This window comes from Saccoglossus kowalevskii, chromosome 15 (assembly GCF_978046115.1).
Source record: "Saccoglossus kowalevskii chromosome 15, keSacKowa6.1, whole genome shotgun sequence".
Classification (NCBI taxonomy): domain Eukaryota; kingdom Metazoa; phylum Hemichordata; class Enteropneusta; family Harrimaniidae; genus Saccoglossus; species Saccoglossus kowalevskii.
The window spans coordinates 4,759,521-4,778,938 of NC_140655.1; the positions used below are offsets into that span (position 1 = coordinate 4,759,521).

Consider the following 19,418-nt stretch of genomic DNA (forward strand, 5'->3'; position numbering starts at 1 on the left):
ACTACCTGAGGTAAGTAAGTTATCAGTAGTGCTGCGGAGGCTGCACATACTAGCAGAGACAGCGTAAGCCGAGACCACGTAAGGGTTAGTAAGGCAGCGGAAGCTGCCTGGCAAGGTAGAAATGGCGGAAGCCATAGCTACAAGTATGGTAGGTTAATATACATGAGGATGAAAATAAATACATACTATATATCAACATTGATTGGTGTGGTGGCTGACTTTGGTAGTCACTGGGTAGCGTTGACATTACCAGGAGCAGCAGAAGATCCCTTACTTTTTGCGATAGACTTTGAGCAAGTATTAACAGGATGGTTGGCTTTGCATGAAGTGCACACATGAATAAAAGGACATGGATTCCTGGTGCAACCCTTATAAGCCAAATTGAAATTGTTGCAAATCTCTCTACCATTCCAGAAAACTTTAGGACGACCGCGACTGTCATTGCTGGAATCCCCACGTTGTAGAAACTGGGTAGTGAACTGTTTACGGGGACAAAAATCAACCAAGTGCCCAGTACTGCCACAGACTGTACAAGTATTACATCGACGTCCGGACGTAAGATTCATATAAATTTCAGAATCTCTAATCGACCAATCCACTTTAATATTACGCTGTGCTTGCCATGCTGCAGCTTGGTTTGCGAATTCCACATGATAATCATAAAACAAGCTACCCCCAAAATTGACGGCCATGTTGGTAATAAGAGCTTGGTAACAAACAAGTTCTTCACGACGATGTGGAAACGCTTCGCATATAATTTATTGATATTTGCCGAACGCCACCAAGAATTCATTGTGAGTGAGAACTTTGTTTAGTCGAGGGTCAGGATTTCCCTTCAGTTTAATCTCGTTACCTGTTGCATCAATAATAGTGCGACTCTCTGAACTGTCATGAGCTGGTATCAGTAAGGTAGCCAAATTAACATATTTACCTTGAAGTATACTGGTTTTCAAGGAATCTGAAACTGGCACGATTCTAGGTAATTCGTGCAAAGCTACGCCAAACCGTCGAAACACGGCCTTGGCAGTTCAATTTGTATAGTTGAATCGCCTCTTTCTTATTCATGGACTGTGGTACCGTTATGCCCATTTCCAAAAGTTTCTGTCGGACTTCAGCCGCCGTCCAATTGTTAGGGTTTGAGGCATCAAACGTTCGCGATCTCGATAGTTCGTTGACATCGCCCAAGGCGTTATTTGGTAAAGAAAGAGATCGATGGCGACCCCTACCACGGCCTCGACGACTTGATTTTCTCCTCGTGGCCGGCAACACTGGCTCTGTTGTTTGGGGTGCAGTAGGCACTCCACGTTTACGACCCCGTCGTCTGGTATTAACTGTAGAATTCTGCATCGTGCGAAAAGTTGGTGTAAATTCGTACAGAATCCAGAAATAAACTTCAACTTGCAACAAACATAACCGCTGACGCAGATAAAACTGAGAAACTGATGCCAACACGAGATTATGCAAATCACCGTGTGATCATAAATACAGTCTAACATAAACATTAGACTCCCATGTATATAGGCGTACACATATTAAATATTAAATTTTTGGCGTTCATATTTATTACATGTATGTAAATTATATTTTTGTCGATATATTATCTTCACACACATATATTAGGAAATGTTTTGGGTTTTTTTACACTGTTCGTTCCAGCATCAAAGCCATTATTAATGTTTAATTGGACATGTAAACAGTTGAACACAAGTAAATGCATCTGGTAACTGCATTTAGCGAATCTTTGTAAACAGGATATTAGCTCGTATGCAGAACGACCGTCGTTGACAGTCAAAGTCCATATTGTCAATTAAATCCGTAGTCAATATGTGACCGAGGTAAGTTAAGCGCTCAACAAAGCTGATATTATGATCATATATAGTAATAGAAGGTAATGTGAAAGTGCATACATTTAGTTTTGGTAAGATTATATTCAATATAATGATAAATCGCATAGATTTCCTGAACATGTTTTCTCATATAATATCTTAGTCATATCTGCTAAACTAAGGTTAACGTTATTGTTTAATGTTTGTCCAACTAGACACCCGCACATAGTATTGTTCGAAAAATTCAAAATATTACAAAAGCATAAAAGGTAGATTTTTCTTATTGTTCCTTTTGTTCAACATATAATGCGTGCGTGGTCTATTGTGTGGCTGTATTTAGTGTTTTCGTTACTACTGATGAAGTGTCATATACCAACAATTGCAGATTTTTCAACATAGTGTCGATACTCCCATTGAAGCAAATTTACTTAATTTACGTTTTTCGCATATAGCAATTGCTAATTGACTTGGTTAAAAGCAAATGGTATGCAAATAAAAAATCATTTAATTTCACATTCAGATATATTAATATATACTTAAAATTTATGCAGCTGCAATTAAAATTGGATAATTTACAAAATCTGCTTCATACTTGAATTTAATTCTGAGGGCATTAGACAAAGATTAAACTCCATTATATATTGGGTATATATTTCTGAGAACATTCGCTATGCCTATGTCTGTAGTACATATGAAAATATTTTATAAATACGTCTCCTTACAAAATGATCAAACCAATACGTCAGTGGTTTAACATGATAAAACTGTTAAAACACAGAGGATTTCAAATGGCATTAATGACGCTAGTTTTATTAAGACCCAAAGTTTTATACTGAAATCATCTCATGTAATTTTGACTCAGAAATATATTTAACTGGTGCAACTTATGAAGCAGGGTGTTCCAGACATCACGTCTTGGTATACTTTGGACTCTATGTATTATTCATTATCTTCTGATGTACTTTAGTCGTGTTTTATGAACTTGTATATTTTCTATATGACCTCAGTTTAATGATCTATGTTTGGGTATGTTATTTCAACATTTATTTATTTCCTGAAATGCTCAGTCCCACAGATAAAAAGAGTGTTAAAACCACATCCTTGAATATGCGCCATTCCTCACAAAAATCAATTCCAATCAAAGACAATGTGTTTCATTAAGATGAAATGTATAAAACTGATTTTATCAAATTTCTTTAAGACTGTCGAACATAGATTGTAAAAGTATAGTTATAGTATTACTCATAGAATCCGGTATGATAGTTTAGTATAAATGTCACATTATGCCGATACATATTGGAACTTTGTTTAGAGGAGCCATTATATGTTGTATTCGCCTTGTGTAATACATATCATGTGACACGTGCTCATACATATAATTCATACATATCTGCAATTAAAACTGACTGAGTAATGTGATAACGTAATTAATTGTGACAGGTTAATGGCCCATTGAGCTTTTTAGTTGATTTGGCTAGTGTTGGTTAGATGGTAGAATGTTTAGAATAAGTTCATTCGCTCAATATTTGTAAACATAATCTACGAAACTACTCATATGATGCTGGACATGGCAAATACAAAAACGGCAATACAGCAAAAAACAATCAAATTTGTCAATTCTGGAATAATTATTTTATTCTGAATAGAAAAATCATAGCACATTTGTCATGAACATCATTGGATCAATGTTTATCAAGTGATAATAACATGTATGTCAATTAATTAGTTTGAATATATACTGTTGACCTCATTTACAATCACTCTAACTCCGTTTTTGTTTCTATACTTAATAATAAGATTTCATATACTAGTAATTTAAACTACGGAAACGAAATCGTTTTGGATACTGAGACATGTGTAAATAATTACCAACATTTTCAAGAAAAGGTTTATAAGAAATTTCGAGAAGGATCAGTGTCCAGTACTTCCCAATCCCTGGTAAGTTGCTGGAGTAGGTCAATAAATGCAATAAACGACTGCAATTGAAATGATCGGTAAAATACACACTCGCTAATACTGTTAGGTTGGGAGATGCGGTTAAGGGGACACTGGATTATTTATGATCAATTATATCATATAATTCTGTTAGTATGTAATTTCTTGGTGCTAAAGTTAAGTGTATTTTTTCTGAAATCGTTGACACATTGGTTGATTCATTTCATTCTCTCAACGGCAATAACCTTGTATGGACAGACTCTTATAGTCTGCCCAACGCAATGCGTCTTCAAGCATGGCTTCTCGCCGTCGGTTGGTACCTTGAATGTGTAGTGTTGGAACACACTCGCGAAAAGGAGAAACAGCTCATTCTTAGCCAATGCTTCTCCCATACACACTCTGCGTCCAGCTGAAAAGGGCATGAAACTGTCTGGATGAGGCAATAATCCTCCATCTGCATCTAAGAATCGTTCTGAAAATAAATTGCATATATAATATGCATTAATGTTTGTGTTGTTGACGTTAGGCTCAGCAGAGCTGAAAAATATTAGGTTTTTATACGATCATAATCTAAAAAAGCAGTGTTGTGATACCATAACAGTAATAAGGTAAGCTCAGCTTCCTCCCCTAAAAATCTTTCGGAATTGTATAATCAACAAACTTCTTATCTACTGCACTATTTATCAACAAAGATATAGTTACATGACAAAAACAGACTCAACTTACCCTCGAATTCGAATCGTCCAGACTAATGACAGGGTTAAAAACTACATTAAGTTCTCACGTCCATAAAATATATGCAAATGAGAGAGAATCAAGAGACTTGTGCCATTTACATCAGTGGTATACTGCAATTATACCAATGATAGCAGAAAGAGGTATAGGTAAACTGTTTAATTTGAGGTGATTTGATATATACCTGGACGAAACTCTTCTGGTTTTTCCCAATGTTTCTCATTCATATGGACATTCCACACGTTACACCAAATCCATGTATCCTTCGGTATTGCGTACCCACCTATATTATATTAAAAATGACACAATCCTTGTTAGTAGTTTTTTTTTTCAAATCGATCCAATAAAAGCTGCACACAATACATTCTAAAGAGTAAAGTAGATTATGAAAAGAAACACTTTCATGCAATTGCTAATAAAATTCTGAATTGAATTAGTGTGATTAGTATGACGGTAGATTACATCAGTAATGTACTATCATCGCATGACGGATGATACAATGTATTCGTGTCTGTAATAACCATTAAGACTAGGAGTCGTATGACATGATACAAACTTGAACCAATTTACGTGTGTAATTACTTTCATTACTCTGTACATAACATATGTTATGTATTTTTAGGATTTGTAGGATGTGTGTGATCAGCAGTTATTCTACGCATTCAGTATATTCTCGTATTATGTTTCTTGAATCGACTTTACATCGAAGAATATTTTATTGCTTGGGTGTGGGTTTAATAAAATGCACACACGCGACGCTACGACCACCGGCCTTCAATATATATTTGTGTGATACTACATTTAAATATAATCAATATTCCTGTAGTAAACATCTAATTATTCGTTTAATGAAATAGGACGTTTTTTAATACACATATACAACAATAATCACTGCACATGCGCATTGTTGGTTTTCATTTTTAACTATACATTATGCAACAATATCAATATTATTATTTTCCGTTAAATCCAACTCCAGGTTGGTTCTTACGTCCCGTCTAACAACAATATTACATATTTTCGTTCATATTGCATCTTAAATCACAATATAATTGGTGCTTCTCTGAATGTGTTCTCAATTATTATGTTATTTTACTCAGCATACTTCTACTGTAAGTAAATACCATACACTAATCTAGTTGGGTGACAAATAACCTCCTGTCACACATTTCACCGCAGAATAGAAATATACGCGCCTTACCACGACGTAATCATATACATGTATATCGGTACAATGGAGTGATATCTGCACTAACAAATGTCTGTTAAAATGTGTGAATATATAACTTGGGTGTCAACCTGTAACCTTCAGCTCAATCGAGAAACTAATGTTGTAATTTACTAACTAATTTGTAGGCCGTATTATCCGAAATATACATACTAAGCATGGCTTGTTCCCTCGATTATGAATTGTAAAAGCTAAACAACACGTACCTACAGACGTATCCACAGTAGTAGTATGAGGTAAGGCAAAGGGGACAATTGTTCTTACTCGCATGAGCTCGTGTATAACGGCTTCACAGTACGGTAGTTTTCCTTTATCAGATAACAGTGGTAGACGACCATCACCAATGACGTCATCGATTTCTCTCTGTACCTTGGACTGCACGTCAGGGTAATACGTTAAGTAAGCAACAGCCCAATCTAACGTGTTGATCGTGGTGTCTAGTCCCGCTAGAAAAAATACATATTGATCAAGGTATTAGTACGCTGTGTTGTAAGTTACGTATGTATCTTGACATCACTAAACCAAACCTTTTTAATACACAACATTGTAAAGCTTATAGTATCGCTGGCATTGCATGGTGAGTCATATTTGAATAAACACACCACTTAAAACTTTACTTAAAATTCATAACAAGCAGTTTCAATGAATGATCGCACATTTTACTTAGTGGCTTATATGTTATTCAGGGAAGCTATTGGTTATATGTTTTAACAACTGAGTCAGCTCCTAAATACTGGTACGCTGAATTTATTCAAATACACCAACCGAAAATGTCTCAAACCGTGTTAAATAATTGTAATGCCAGTAGGGTCACTTTCTAATTTATTCAGCCCTTTTATTAAACAAAATTAGATGTTGCGGTCGCATACACCGAACGACCTTGAGAACGTATAGTGTATGTGGGCTTGATGCACACTGTAGACTTGTATTCCATTTCACGACATCCATGGATTTAGAAAATTGTCACGCTAACCATACTTGTCAGGAATATGACTAAGACAACTATATAATTTCAAACATTGTAATTGTTTCTCATTTTCCTACGAGTACCAACTGTTTTGAAACTTCTTTATGTCTGTCGGACACATCATTATGAATCACATCTTTCATCTATAAGTACTAGTTCTGTTTTTTTGTAATAGCTTCAAAACGTAATAAAATTTTTGCTAGTGCTGTAATCTTTACATATAGCTGAGTTATTAGTGTCGACATTGTTATTAGACGTACCTCCGAATATATCAGACACGGTCTGACGTAGATTGACGTCTGTAAGTTGTTTGGCCTGGTCTTCTCCAGCCAACTCTGCTTTACGCTGAATTGATAAGAGGTCATCGATGAGACTTTTCACTTCTTTATTACCTGTGTAACAGTAAGCAAATCGTTTGTACTGGAATACGTTAGTGATATTATTTCTAGAAATTAGTGCAGATATACGCCAGTCAGCTCATCGACTGCTGAAAGATTATAAGAACCAAAATGTTAACTTAATGAAGTGGCCAAAAAGAAAATGCGGTAATTAATTACCGGTGACTTTGATGGTAAAGACTGCTGCGAATTTCTCAAAGCAAATGTGAATGGGAAATATAACGGAATACAAACGAACAATGTTAGCACACCATACACACCAACGTTACCTGCACTGAGTGCTTTCATGTGAGTTACCAACACCGTACTAACAATTCAATTCATGAAACCAGAAATACCTTCAAAAATGATAATCACCATATATTTTTTTACCTTTTTCAAACTTGTCTTTATGTTCATTAATCTGATGTTGAATTATGCTTAACCATTCTTTCAGATATTTCTTCACTGCAATGTGACCGGGAGTAGGTATATAACGGAACAGAGGGACATAGTCAGCTGCTAGTCCATTCCCAAATGATGTATTCAGATCTTTCAAGACTCCCATAAACTTTAGAAGTTCGGGGTCTTCATATTCATATCTGTCATCAAACATACGTAACACAGCTTTAGAGTACTAGATATTTTGTATTCAAAATTTCGACCTAGGGTCTGTTTAGAGGTCGTATATGAGGTCGTATATATTTACTATTGTATCACTTTGTTTTTGTGGGTTTACGAAAGTGAAGACAACGAATGGTGAGGGGAGCAACATAATCAAACAGAATATTAAACTACTGCACCACAATGGTGTGCTTATCTGTTAGTCACAGCGTCGACTTACTTCTTTCCAAAACACATGGAAGCAATGATATTTCCCACAAGCAGGTAAAGTAATGGTTTCGGAAGAAATGGTTTTCCATTGTTTTTATTGACAGCTCTCTGGAAACTAGGAAAAGCATCACATCGTATAAGAGTTTCCAACTTTTCGCCGCTGGCATAATTTCTAAATTGAAAAGGGAAATAAGCAATCAGTAATGTCATTAATATGTGACGCGGACATGCTATGAATGTTATCTATTGACGGTAGCTTCGATGGTGTGATGGGAAAACATATTCTGCTTTGGTCGACTTTTACCATTTGGCGTCGCAGGTTTGTGTTACCCAAGTCTATGGGAGAAACTATAGCTCTTCTATGTCGATAACAATCATAATGTCCTAATAACAAATTTAATGACACCAATGAAATGACTAAAATACCATGGCGAAGAATAAATAACGACCCAGTTATATGAATGCCGAGGCAGTCCATTGGAATTTTGAATTGCCTCAAAAATTAGTGATTATGTTACCAATGCATTCCTAAATCGTAAATATAGCGATGGTTTCAAAATATCAGTATTATGCACAGTGATCGTATATGTAACGCTCTTGAATACCCTATCACAAACTACGATAACTGTGTTAGTTGTAGCATTGTGAAATAGATACAAGACATATACAGGGTATGACCATACTATATCAGATTTAATGAAGTCATGTAACAATTTTCATTTATTTTCTTGTCCCGTTATGTCAATGGCGTTGCCTGTACTTGTTTGTATTTCCTTGGCAAATTCACTGTTCTGGTGGGCAGGGTTGTCTTTTGAGGCCAGACTTCAGCTTAGCAGTTCGTGCTGAACCGTGAATACTAAAAATGGAAATTACTACACACGTTTAATAAATCTGATATTGTAAGGTCGCTCTTGAGATATTCTTTATTTCTGTCAATCATGTTACATGTTAGTTAGTCAACGAAATATGCTTCAAGTATTTATGAAACGGTTCAGACGAGGATAAAACAATGCACTACTGGCCTTGTACCCTTAGAGTTAATGATAGGTAATCAACACACTGTTAATCGCGTAAGGAAGACCTATGCCAATACAAACAATGAAGGATACAAATTACATAAACTCACCTAATGGCTTGATGTCCTATTTTTCGCTGCAGTTTCCACTTCGTAGTGAAGTTACCAAATAAGATGTCTTGACTCTCTTCTGCCATCAGACTTGACACTGTAATTTTAAGGTAACTTTAAATTTAACTATGTAAAAACGTTCCAAGTTCGTGAAGGGGTTGATTTCGCCGCGTAGACATCGGGGAGTGCCGGGAAACAGGGAAACCTAAACAATAAATTGCGCGAACTAGAAATTACCCCCACAATTTGAAACTCGTCTATTACTGTGTTCAGATGGACACCCTGGCTCGAGCCGAAACTCAGGCCAAATAACGCATAAACATATCGAAAATTCATACAACGTATTTTTCCATCAGAGCCAAAACTCGGCCGAAATGTTACTGTTGTTACTGGACTGTTTAGCAGTGTTTATGAGTGGCGTGAATTTTTACTATCCATATTTTCTATCATTGGTAACCACTCTATGTTACGTCATTTGGCGTATACATGATGTATAACGAATATATAAAATTTGAATATAATCAGTCAAAGCATTTAAGAGATATGGCTCTAGAAGCCTAATCATTAAAACAAAATGGCCGCCAGTCAGCCAATTTGAATCTAATCTGAAAAATAAAATGACGTGCATCAGAAACCTGTAATGTCTAATGTGTGTTATAAGTTTGAACAAAATCCATCCATAAATGCAAGAAATACTTGATATTCGAGGATTTTTTTGTTTGCACAAAAATATCCACCATTAGGCCAATTTGAAAAGGATCGTCAAACCAATATATCCGTATATCTATGACATGATGTATAATGAATATTAAAAATTTGAACATAATCAGTCAAAACAAGTCAGGCATATGAGTCTGGAAACCCATTCATTAGAACAAAATGGCCGCCAGACAGCCATTTTGAATCTGATCTGAAAAATAAAATGATGTGCATCAGGGACCCGTAATGTTCAATGTATGTACCAAGTTTGAACGAAATCCATCCATAAATGCCAGAAATGCTTGATATTTGACGATTTTTAGCACACAAAATGACAACCATTCAGCCATTTTAAATAGGATCGTCAAACCAATATATCTGTCTATCTATGACATGATGTATAATGAATATTTAAAATTTGAACATAATCAGTCAAAACAAGTCGGAGATATGGGATGTTTATTAAAACAAAATGGCCGCCAGTCGGCCATTTTGAATGTTGTCTGAAAAACAAAATTATTTGCATCAAGGTCCCATAATGTCTAATGTATGTATCAAGTTTGAACAAAATCCATTTGTTAACCGCCGGGAAATGCTTGATTTTTAGCACAAAAATGGCCGCCATTCGGCCATCTTGAATCAGATCGTAAAACAAAATAATGTGCATCAAGGTCGTATAATGTCCAACGTAAATACGAGGTTTGAACAAAATCCATCTGTAAACACCCGGCAAATGCGTGATTTTGATGATTTTTAGCACGAAAATGGCCGCCATTCGGTCATCTTGAATCAGATCGTGAAACAAATTGACGTGCATATGTATAATATCATGTATGATGCATGTGTGAAGTTGCATCGATTGATTGGTACAGGCATTTCTAAGTTACAGGTCCGGACGGACGGACGGACGCACGCACGGACACACGGAGGTCAAAACATAAGTCCCCGTTTACGGACTGTGTCCAAACGGGGACTAAAAAAGAACGAAGTTGAATTCGGGAAGCAATTTGAAAACGAGTATTCCGTAGGCGAGACAACCGACGACATTCTACACGATGTGCTGTAAAACCAATCAGAATCTGATCAATTCGCCACCGCACACAGAAGAGATTTTGTATTCTTCTAGTAACCGTGTTCAGACGGCTCTAACCTTGTTTTACAGTAGTTTATCGCAGAACAACGCTTTGTTGATTTAATGCGTTTAATTAAAGCCATTAAAGTGATTCAGTTTACTGACTTACATGAATAAAAATATGGTCTCCCAGCAAAATCATTCTGTTTCTTCACCAATGCTTCTTTAATAACATCTAAGGAGTTGAGTACAATCACAGGCTGACTGCCAATCTTCATTGTAAATACATCTCCATATTTCTTACCATAGTTTACAAGAGTTAGGTGGGGATCGTTCACCAAATCTAATAAATGAAACGATTGAACCATGTATATTATTATAATCGTGTCGTTATTGTACGTAACATAATATATAATAATGGTCATACGAAACCACTGACGGGACCACCAACAATCATTTTCGAGTTGGCTAATATATAGAGACACTGAGCAGAACCCAATAAGCTTATTATGCGATTAACATAGAATCTCGAATGCTAGTTATGTTTTACATTTCCCATTGCTTACATCGGACTCAACATCAATGTAGCGCGTGACTGAAATATAAACTGAACGTAACCGACCTCATAAAAATTGGCACAAACACTTTTACTGGCATATCAGGATTTTATATCCCACTTGATTTATAATAATAATAACTTTATTGTTTTCTAGGAAATAGAATTTTTCTATCAGATCAGTGCAATTAGTTGTGATAACTACTATTATAAATAGAAAGGTAGTTGTTAATATTATAAAGCAAGTGTTACATATCAAATGGTATTTTCATTTCATGATTCAAATGCGTTATGAATATAATTGACAATCTTTTTTATTATTACACATCTTTTGAAGTCATCAAGAAATTACATTTCTGGAGATCATCCCATGTTTCTTGTGGAAATTTAATTTACAATTTATTGGCGTATTAATTTATATCGAGAGCATATCGAAAGAAAGAGTCGTTTATCCTCTATTTCATTCTCTGTTTGCAAATTCTATTGTCAGTAAGTATTTTGGTTGCCTCCCTTTTTTGTTGCTTTTTCTGAGTCTTTGAATTCTTCAGAAGTCCTACGTTTTGTTTTTTCAGTTACATTTTCTCCAGAAATATATGTATTTTTGATTGAAAACTTTGCCAATGTGCTTTATATGTTTTGTTAACAAATCATTCTGTTGTTTTAGTGAAAAATTTATGTTCTTCATCATTTTTTTTGTATTGAGGAAAACCATTGAGTTCAAGGCATGCTTGTTTTGTGATATTATTGCCAGGTGATTTACTGTATTTATTAAATTAATCTGAATATCTACTAAGAGTGGGGATTCTTCTACTTAGGCTCTGCATGCAATGTTTGCCACAAATTTGTTCAATCCTAGTAGTTGTTTGTCCAAATTCAATTGTGTTTTTTTCTAATATTGTTTTGTCCCATTTTTTGTAACCTTGATTTTCATGAACCCAGATTTCAGACCCATACAATAATACTGGCTGAATACACCTTTTAAAAAGATGGATGAATTTGGACGGAACTTGGCTCAGTGATTTGGAACTAATTACGAGATAACCGTAGCTATTCGGACTATTAATTCTGACAGTTGGTATTCGTAGTTATTAATGTAGTGAACGATTAATCAAAAGATATGACGTATTCAGTACTTAGCGTGATTGGCTTTATGATTGAAGGTTACACCCTAGAGTCTTTTTTTCTGCTTTGTAATTGGTTAGAATTTTGAAAATGAATAAAGTTGTTTTGGTTGGTCTTGGCGAATACTCCACGATAAACGCAGTCTAAGTCCAGTCTTGGCGAGTCTTGGGTCAGCCTTGCGATAGTCTTGGGGATTTTCCCCAGGGCGCTGTGTCTTATAGAGTGCTCCACAGACCGACTAAGACGAGAGTTGAAACGTATTTCGTTGTGTGCGTCTTATTTGACTGTAAAGCTTAAGTGACTTTCCTGATCCCGTACCTCAAGGGGACGCGATAGAGAGACGAGGCGAGATTCCCCCCTGACACGTGTGGAGAACCCTAGAGAGAAGAATTTCCCCCTGATAGTTCTACAATTTGTTTCTGGCGGTAGAAACTGTTTCAATGCATACATTGCTCAGACTGCTTTATCTGCTAAATTGTGTTTGGCTTCAGTGTAGCAGCCATTTGACTTTATATTTATACAGGTAATATTTTGTTCATTATAATAGAACTTTTCTGTCTTTTTCAGTGTTCCTCATCTGAAAATAACAACTTGTGTTTTTGTTTTGACAATAAACGTCTAAACTATTTAGTGCATTTTGTAGACCGTTTTTTGTGTCAGAGATTAACACCAGATCATCTACATAGTCAAGGGAACTTATTTTACAGTTATTCAATGTAACTGGATCTAATTATTAATTTTCTAGTGAATTATGAGTATAAGCGGGAACAAATAATTGAATAATAATGCATAATTTTAATTTGATTTCACGTCAATGTCGCAAAGTAGGCAGGATGGGCTTGCACGGAATTTGGCGTAAGGCACTCATACAACCACTCCCCAACAAGCTGATTACAATATAACACATATACTGATACGATCTTGTCACATGAAATGTATTTGTAGTTATAAATGTGTTTGCATATGCATAGAAAGCCCAGGCGGTTTACACAGCCTAACACTCATTGGTTTCGATTGAGATGTGCTACAAATAAACTTATAAACTCTAGAATGACATACAGTATAAGACATCCCAAAAGAAGTAAATTTATCTTCTTTCAGACAAGCTCAATTTGACCACAGACCTTACAAAACAGGGACATTCTACTGTGTGTATCCCTTTCATGTAACCTTAGTTATAATCCTCTAACCAATTAACACCTTAGTGAAACTGACAATAAAGCTATGTCAACACCACTGTTACATCCTCTCCTGTTCCATAAGCTAAACATGGCTGCCAGGGAGTAGCTACACAAAATGAGCCAACTTTGTGGTTAGGATATAATCAGAAAAATTACATTTGATTAAAACTGAATAGCAAAGTTCATTCTATTGATATGAGTACAACTAAAAATTGCATTCCACTATGAAAACAGGAAGAGGAAACAAAAAATAGTCAGTTTTCTCTACAAGAAAACAAAACTGCCTTAACGTAAACAATGACCTGTCAAAATTTGTGTCATTATACCAAGTAGATTTTTCATCATATTTAGAACAGATATAGCATAGTGTACCCGTTATACACTGACAAATGTGAATATTGGCACAGCATAACTTGTCAAACATATAAAAAAGCGTCGAAAGGTAACAACTAAAACTGTTTCAGATGTATAGGTATATGTATTAATGGGATTATCTATACAAGAGATTATAATCCATTATGCACACAGGATTGTCCTTTGTCTCAGACAGAAGTTGCATATCCCTGTTTTCTAAGGTTTATGATTTGATAGGAGGGGGAATGACGTCAATAAGGTAAAACAACTACTGTCGGCTGGTGGTGCTTTAACTGAAACGATTTCGGTACGTATAAGCATGGAGGTAATAGTTCCATGGTATAAGTATTTTCATGACCTTTCAACTTATGACCTCAAAACATTATATTGAAACAATGGTGTCGATTACTTGGGATATACTCACCCATCATAGAGCCAATAAATGGATATCCCATTGGTCCAGGTGGGAACCCAGATGGTTTGCGTAAACTGAACAATCCATATGTTATGATAAACACCAACAACAGTAAAATAACATTAGTTGGAGTGTTAAGAATATCAAAGATATTATGCAGGATATAAGTTATCATAATTCTGATTTAAATCTGAAAACAAAAATAAATATTATATTATATAAAAAAAGCGGATGGATGTTACATCTGAGAATTCAGGAGAGAACAATTCTGAACAATTAAACTAATTTCAGCTTTGTAATCTTCAATGGTAGAGAAATAGTCAAGGTAACAGTAGAAGTATTCACGCTACATGAAATACGGGCTCAGATTTAAGCTAATTTTAGCATGGGCACCTGTAAGAACCTGTAAAAAATATAAAAACAATACTCAGTACAGTAACTAGGTATACTTGTTAGTTATTCCGTTATAAAACAATACTCAGTACAGTAACTAGGTATACTTGTTAGTTATTCCGTTATAAAACAATACTCAGTACAGTAACTAGGTATACTTGTTAGTTATTCCGTTATAAAACAATACTCAGTACAGTAACTAGGTATACTTGTTAGTTATTCCGTTATAAAACAATACTCAGTACAGTAACTAGGTATACTTGTTAGTTATTCCGTTATAAAACAATACTCAGTACAGTAACTAGGTATACTTGTTAGTTATTCCGTTATAAAACAATACTCAGTACAGTAACTAGGTATACTTGTTAGTTATTCCGTTATAAAACAATACTCAGTACAGTAACTAGGTATACTTGTTAGTTATTCCGTTATAAAACAATACTCAGTACAGTAACTAGGTATACTTGTTAGTTATTCCGTTATAAAACAATACTCAGTACAGTAACTAGGTATACTTGTTAGTTATTCCGTTATAAAACAATACTCAGTACAGTAACTAGGTATACTTGTTAGTTATTCCGTTATAAAACAATACTCAGTACAGTAACTAGGTATACTTGTTAGTTATTCCGTTATAAAACAATACTCAGTACAGTAACTAGGTATACTTGTTAGTTATTCCGTTATAAAACAATACTCAGTACAGTAACTAGGTATACTTGTTAGTCATTCCGTTATAAAACAATACTCAGTACAGTAACTAGGTATACTTGTTAGTTATTCCGTTATAAAACAATACTCAGTACAGTAACTAGGTATACTTGTTAGTTATTCCGTTATAAAACAATACTCAGTACAGTAACTAGGTATACTTGTTAGTCATTCCGTTATAAAACAATACTCAGTACAGTAACTAGGTATACTTGTTAGTTATTCCGTTATAAAACAATACTCAGTACAGTAACTAGGTATACTTGTTAGTTATTCCGTTATAAATCAATACTCAGTACAGTAACTAGGTATACTTGTTAGTTATTCCGTTATAAAACAATACTCAGTACAGTAACTAGGTATACTTGTTAGTCATTCCGTTATAAAACAATACTCAGTACAGTAACTAGGTATACTTGTTAGTTATTCCGTTATAAAACAATACTCAGTACAGTAACTAGGTATACTTGTTAGTTATTCCGTTATAAAACAATACTCAGTACAGTAACTAGGTATACTTGTTAGTTATTCCGTTATAAAACAATACTCAGTACAGTAACTAGGTATACTTGTTAGTTATTCCGTTATAAAACAATACTCAGTACAGTAACTAGGTATACTTGTTAGTTATTCCGTTATAAAACAATACTCAGTACAGTAACTAGGTATACTTGTTAGTTATTCCGTTATAAAACAATACTCAGTACAGTAACTAGGTAGACTTGTTAGTTATTCCGTTATAAAACAATACTCAGTACAGTAACTAGGTATACTTGTTAGTTATTCCGTTATAAAACAATACTCAGTACAGTAACTAGGTATACTTGTTAGTCATTCCGTTATAAAACAATACTCAGTACAGTAACTAGGTATACTTGTTAGTTATTCCGTTATAAAACAATACTCAGTACAGTAACTAGGTATACTTGTTAGTTATTCCGTTATAAAACAATACTCAGTACAGTAACTAGGTATACTTGTTAGTCATTCCGTTATAAAACAATACTCAGTACAATAACTAGGTATACTTGTTAGTTATTCCGTTATAAAACAATACTCAGTACAGTAACTAGGTATACTTGTTAGTCATTCCGTTATAAAACAATACTCAGTACAGTAACTAGGTATACTTGTTAGTTATTCCGTTATAAAACAATACTCAGTACAGTAACTAGGTATACTTGTTAGTTATTCCGTTATAAAACAATACTCAGTACAGTAACTAGGTATACTTGTTAGTCATTCCGTTATAAAACAATACTCAGTACAATAACTAGGTATACTTGTTAGTCATTCCGTTATAAAACAATACTCAGTACAGTAACTAGGTATACTTGTTAGTCATTCCGTTATAAAACAATACTCAGTACAGTAACTAGGTATACTTGTTAGTTATTCCGTTATAAAACAATACTCAGTACAGTAACTAGGTATACTTGTTAGTTATTCCGTTATAAAACAATACTCAGTACAGTAACTAGACATACTTGTTAGTTATTCCGTTATAAAACAATACTCAGTACAGTAACTAGGTATACTTGTTAGTTATTCCGTTATAAAACAATACTAAGGTATGTGACGTCTATAGTATGATATTATTGATACTACCTTGGTTATTACTTGCTCGCAAGAACTACGTCTCCAGATTCGCATATTACAGTTAAAAATATATGTCTACATGTCACTTTCCAATGCCTAACTCTATCTGGAAACCTTCGTTCTGTATTTTCGTCGACAATTTGTCAATGGGAACACGGTACTCGGTAATATTTAACAATTGACTAGTTTTGCACGCCTAGATCCAAGGTTAAAATAGTTTACACAGTCGGAACAAATTATAGCAATCAGTGATAAATCATCTCAATCACTTACAGCTCTTAAACTCTTTCAACTTAAAGATTGGTGTACATACATGCATTCAGCTGAGGGTGACCTGCATTATTTGGAATATTAATACTTAACAACAGTGAATATAAAGTTTTAATGAGACTTAGAGACCGCTCCGGGGGCTTTGCTGCGCTCTTTCAGTCACTAAAACTGTATTTATAATGTTACTCTCATGTCGCTGCGGGACAGTACGCCACAACACCAACATCTTAGCGTATTCACACATACTATACTGCAATAATGTAATATGGTATAAGACCTCGCCATCTCTAAATGCCATCGTGTATATTACTTACATTCCGACAGATTAACGTCAAAATCCTGAACTACAGAACCGTTTTACTCTGGCTGCACTGTTCGTCTTCGTAATGCGCAGTTACCAATTGCGCACCAATAACCTTAAACTGACCTTCCCGATATGTGACAGAATGGGTTCATTACAGTTCAGTGTCCTTGTTTGTTATTTACACTGTCACACTTGTATGTCAAATATCATAGATCACACAAATAACTCAAATACAAGTTTATGCGTTCGCATAGAGACTCCGGGATTATAGAACCCTGTGTACACATATGTGTGGCCATACAAAAATATTATTACGTAGTGAGATCGGGTTTACATATGCATAGATAGAAAACAGCGCGAGTTGACCTTCTTATTTCAGGTGGCCATAGGCCCATTGTATTTGTTTTCTTTGTTTTCGTCCAAAATCGTCAATGAGCTGAAAGTGCTTTGGTTGGTCATTCGTATCGTCATATGATAATTCTATACGGGGTTAAATTTGGGGTATAACGTTTTAGTAGCGGCGTACGTGAGATCGTATAGATGTCAATCTAGTAAAGCACTAATCTGTTAATCAAGTAGATTACAGGCAGTTTCCATAGTGTATATCAAACTAAGATCAAAGTCAAACGCAGTTCGTTGTTCTAGATAGAGACAACGTCGCGCAGACCTCGTCCCTTTTTACGAATAGATGAAATCATTTTAGCGAATAAAATTGTGTTTATCGCAAAACAATTCAAGAGACAGCCAGTTTGGTGCTACTAGTTTCTTGCAGGATTTCTTGGCGTTATTTTATTGCGTTCAAAATTGTACCATTTCAAACTGCGCATGCACACACACAGGCTCGCTTGTCACGGAAAAAAAATATTGAAAACATTGTGCGCAATTTTGAGCTATAGTATTAGATTGAACTATCAACGAGCCTCTGCATTCTCAGTAAATTTTGTAACTTGCTAAAAAAAAAGGTAAAAAAAAACCTGGTTACAGTTTGTTGGAATCTGATCAAAAACGTGTATCAAAAATATTTTATACCAGTATATCGATATAATCATCCAGTCTGGAAATACCATGCTGGTTATCGGAAAGCATTTTGGAAGTGTTTTTCTGAAAAGATTTTCATTGTTCATGATTATCTATTTATGCAAAACATTGGCATTCCAACGTGCTTCATATGCTGGCCGATTTATTTCTTTGCACGTATGAAGCAGATTTTGTTAAAAAATCTAATATAAAAAATAAGACACATGGACGCGAAACAATTCAATTTCACTCTCAGTTATCTATTGATGATATACTTTAATCAAAAATCCTTCCATCAATAATTAAATAAATTAAAATAAAATCTTTATTCAATCAATAACAATTTACATGGCATTGATAACATCACAAAAATTATAAAAATATACTATGATATTATTAAGAATTATGATGACAAACAATGTTTAAATGTATGTTGATTGTGAGAACGGGAAATCGAAATATAGCTTAGAGCTTGTCGAGCCTTATTTCCTGTGAATAGTTGAACAGAATTTGATTTTTATTTGTCTTCTATGATATATCCACACTACAGAATCAAGTTCTTCTTTCTCATATCTTGACATCCGCCTTAAATTTGATCCTAGGGCTGTAGGTTATCCCTTCTACTAGCCTTTATATCATAAGAGATGGCTTGACCATCATTATAACGAGATTTCAACGAGACCTTTTCTGATTGGTT

The 19,418-nt window shown here is 34.8% G+C and overlaps 1 protein-coding gene across 1 annotated transcript; it reads right to left on the minus strand.

Annotated features, from left to right (window-relative positions):
- Positions 1-3,435: 3,435 nt before the first annotated feature.
- Positions 3,436-17,792, minus strand: LOC100369746 (cytochrome P450 1A5-like). The gene is made up of 10 exons (XM_085490809.1): positions 17,715-17,792; positions 14,437-14,617; positions 10,969-11,142; positions 9,029-9,125; positions 7,913-8,074; positions 7,462-7,670; positions 6,952-7,083; positions 5,931-6,170; positions 4,681-4,779; positions 3,436-4,233 (listed from the first exon to the last, which is right to left on the minus strand). The coding sequence occupies exons 2-10, from the start codon at positions 14,600-14,602 to the stop codon at positions 3,980-3,982; spliced, it is 1,533 nt and encodes a 510-aa protein (XP_085346935.1). The 5' UTR covers positions 14,603-14,617; positions 17,715-17,792; the 3' UTR covers positions 3,436-3,979.
- Between the last annotated feature and the right edge of the window lie 1,626 nt (positions 17,793-19,418).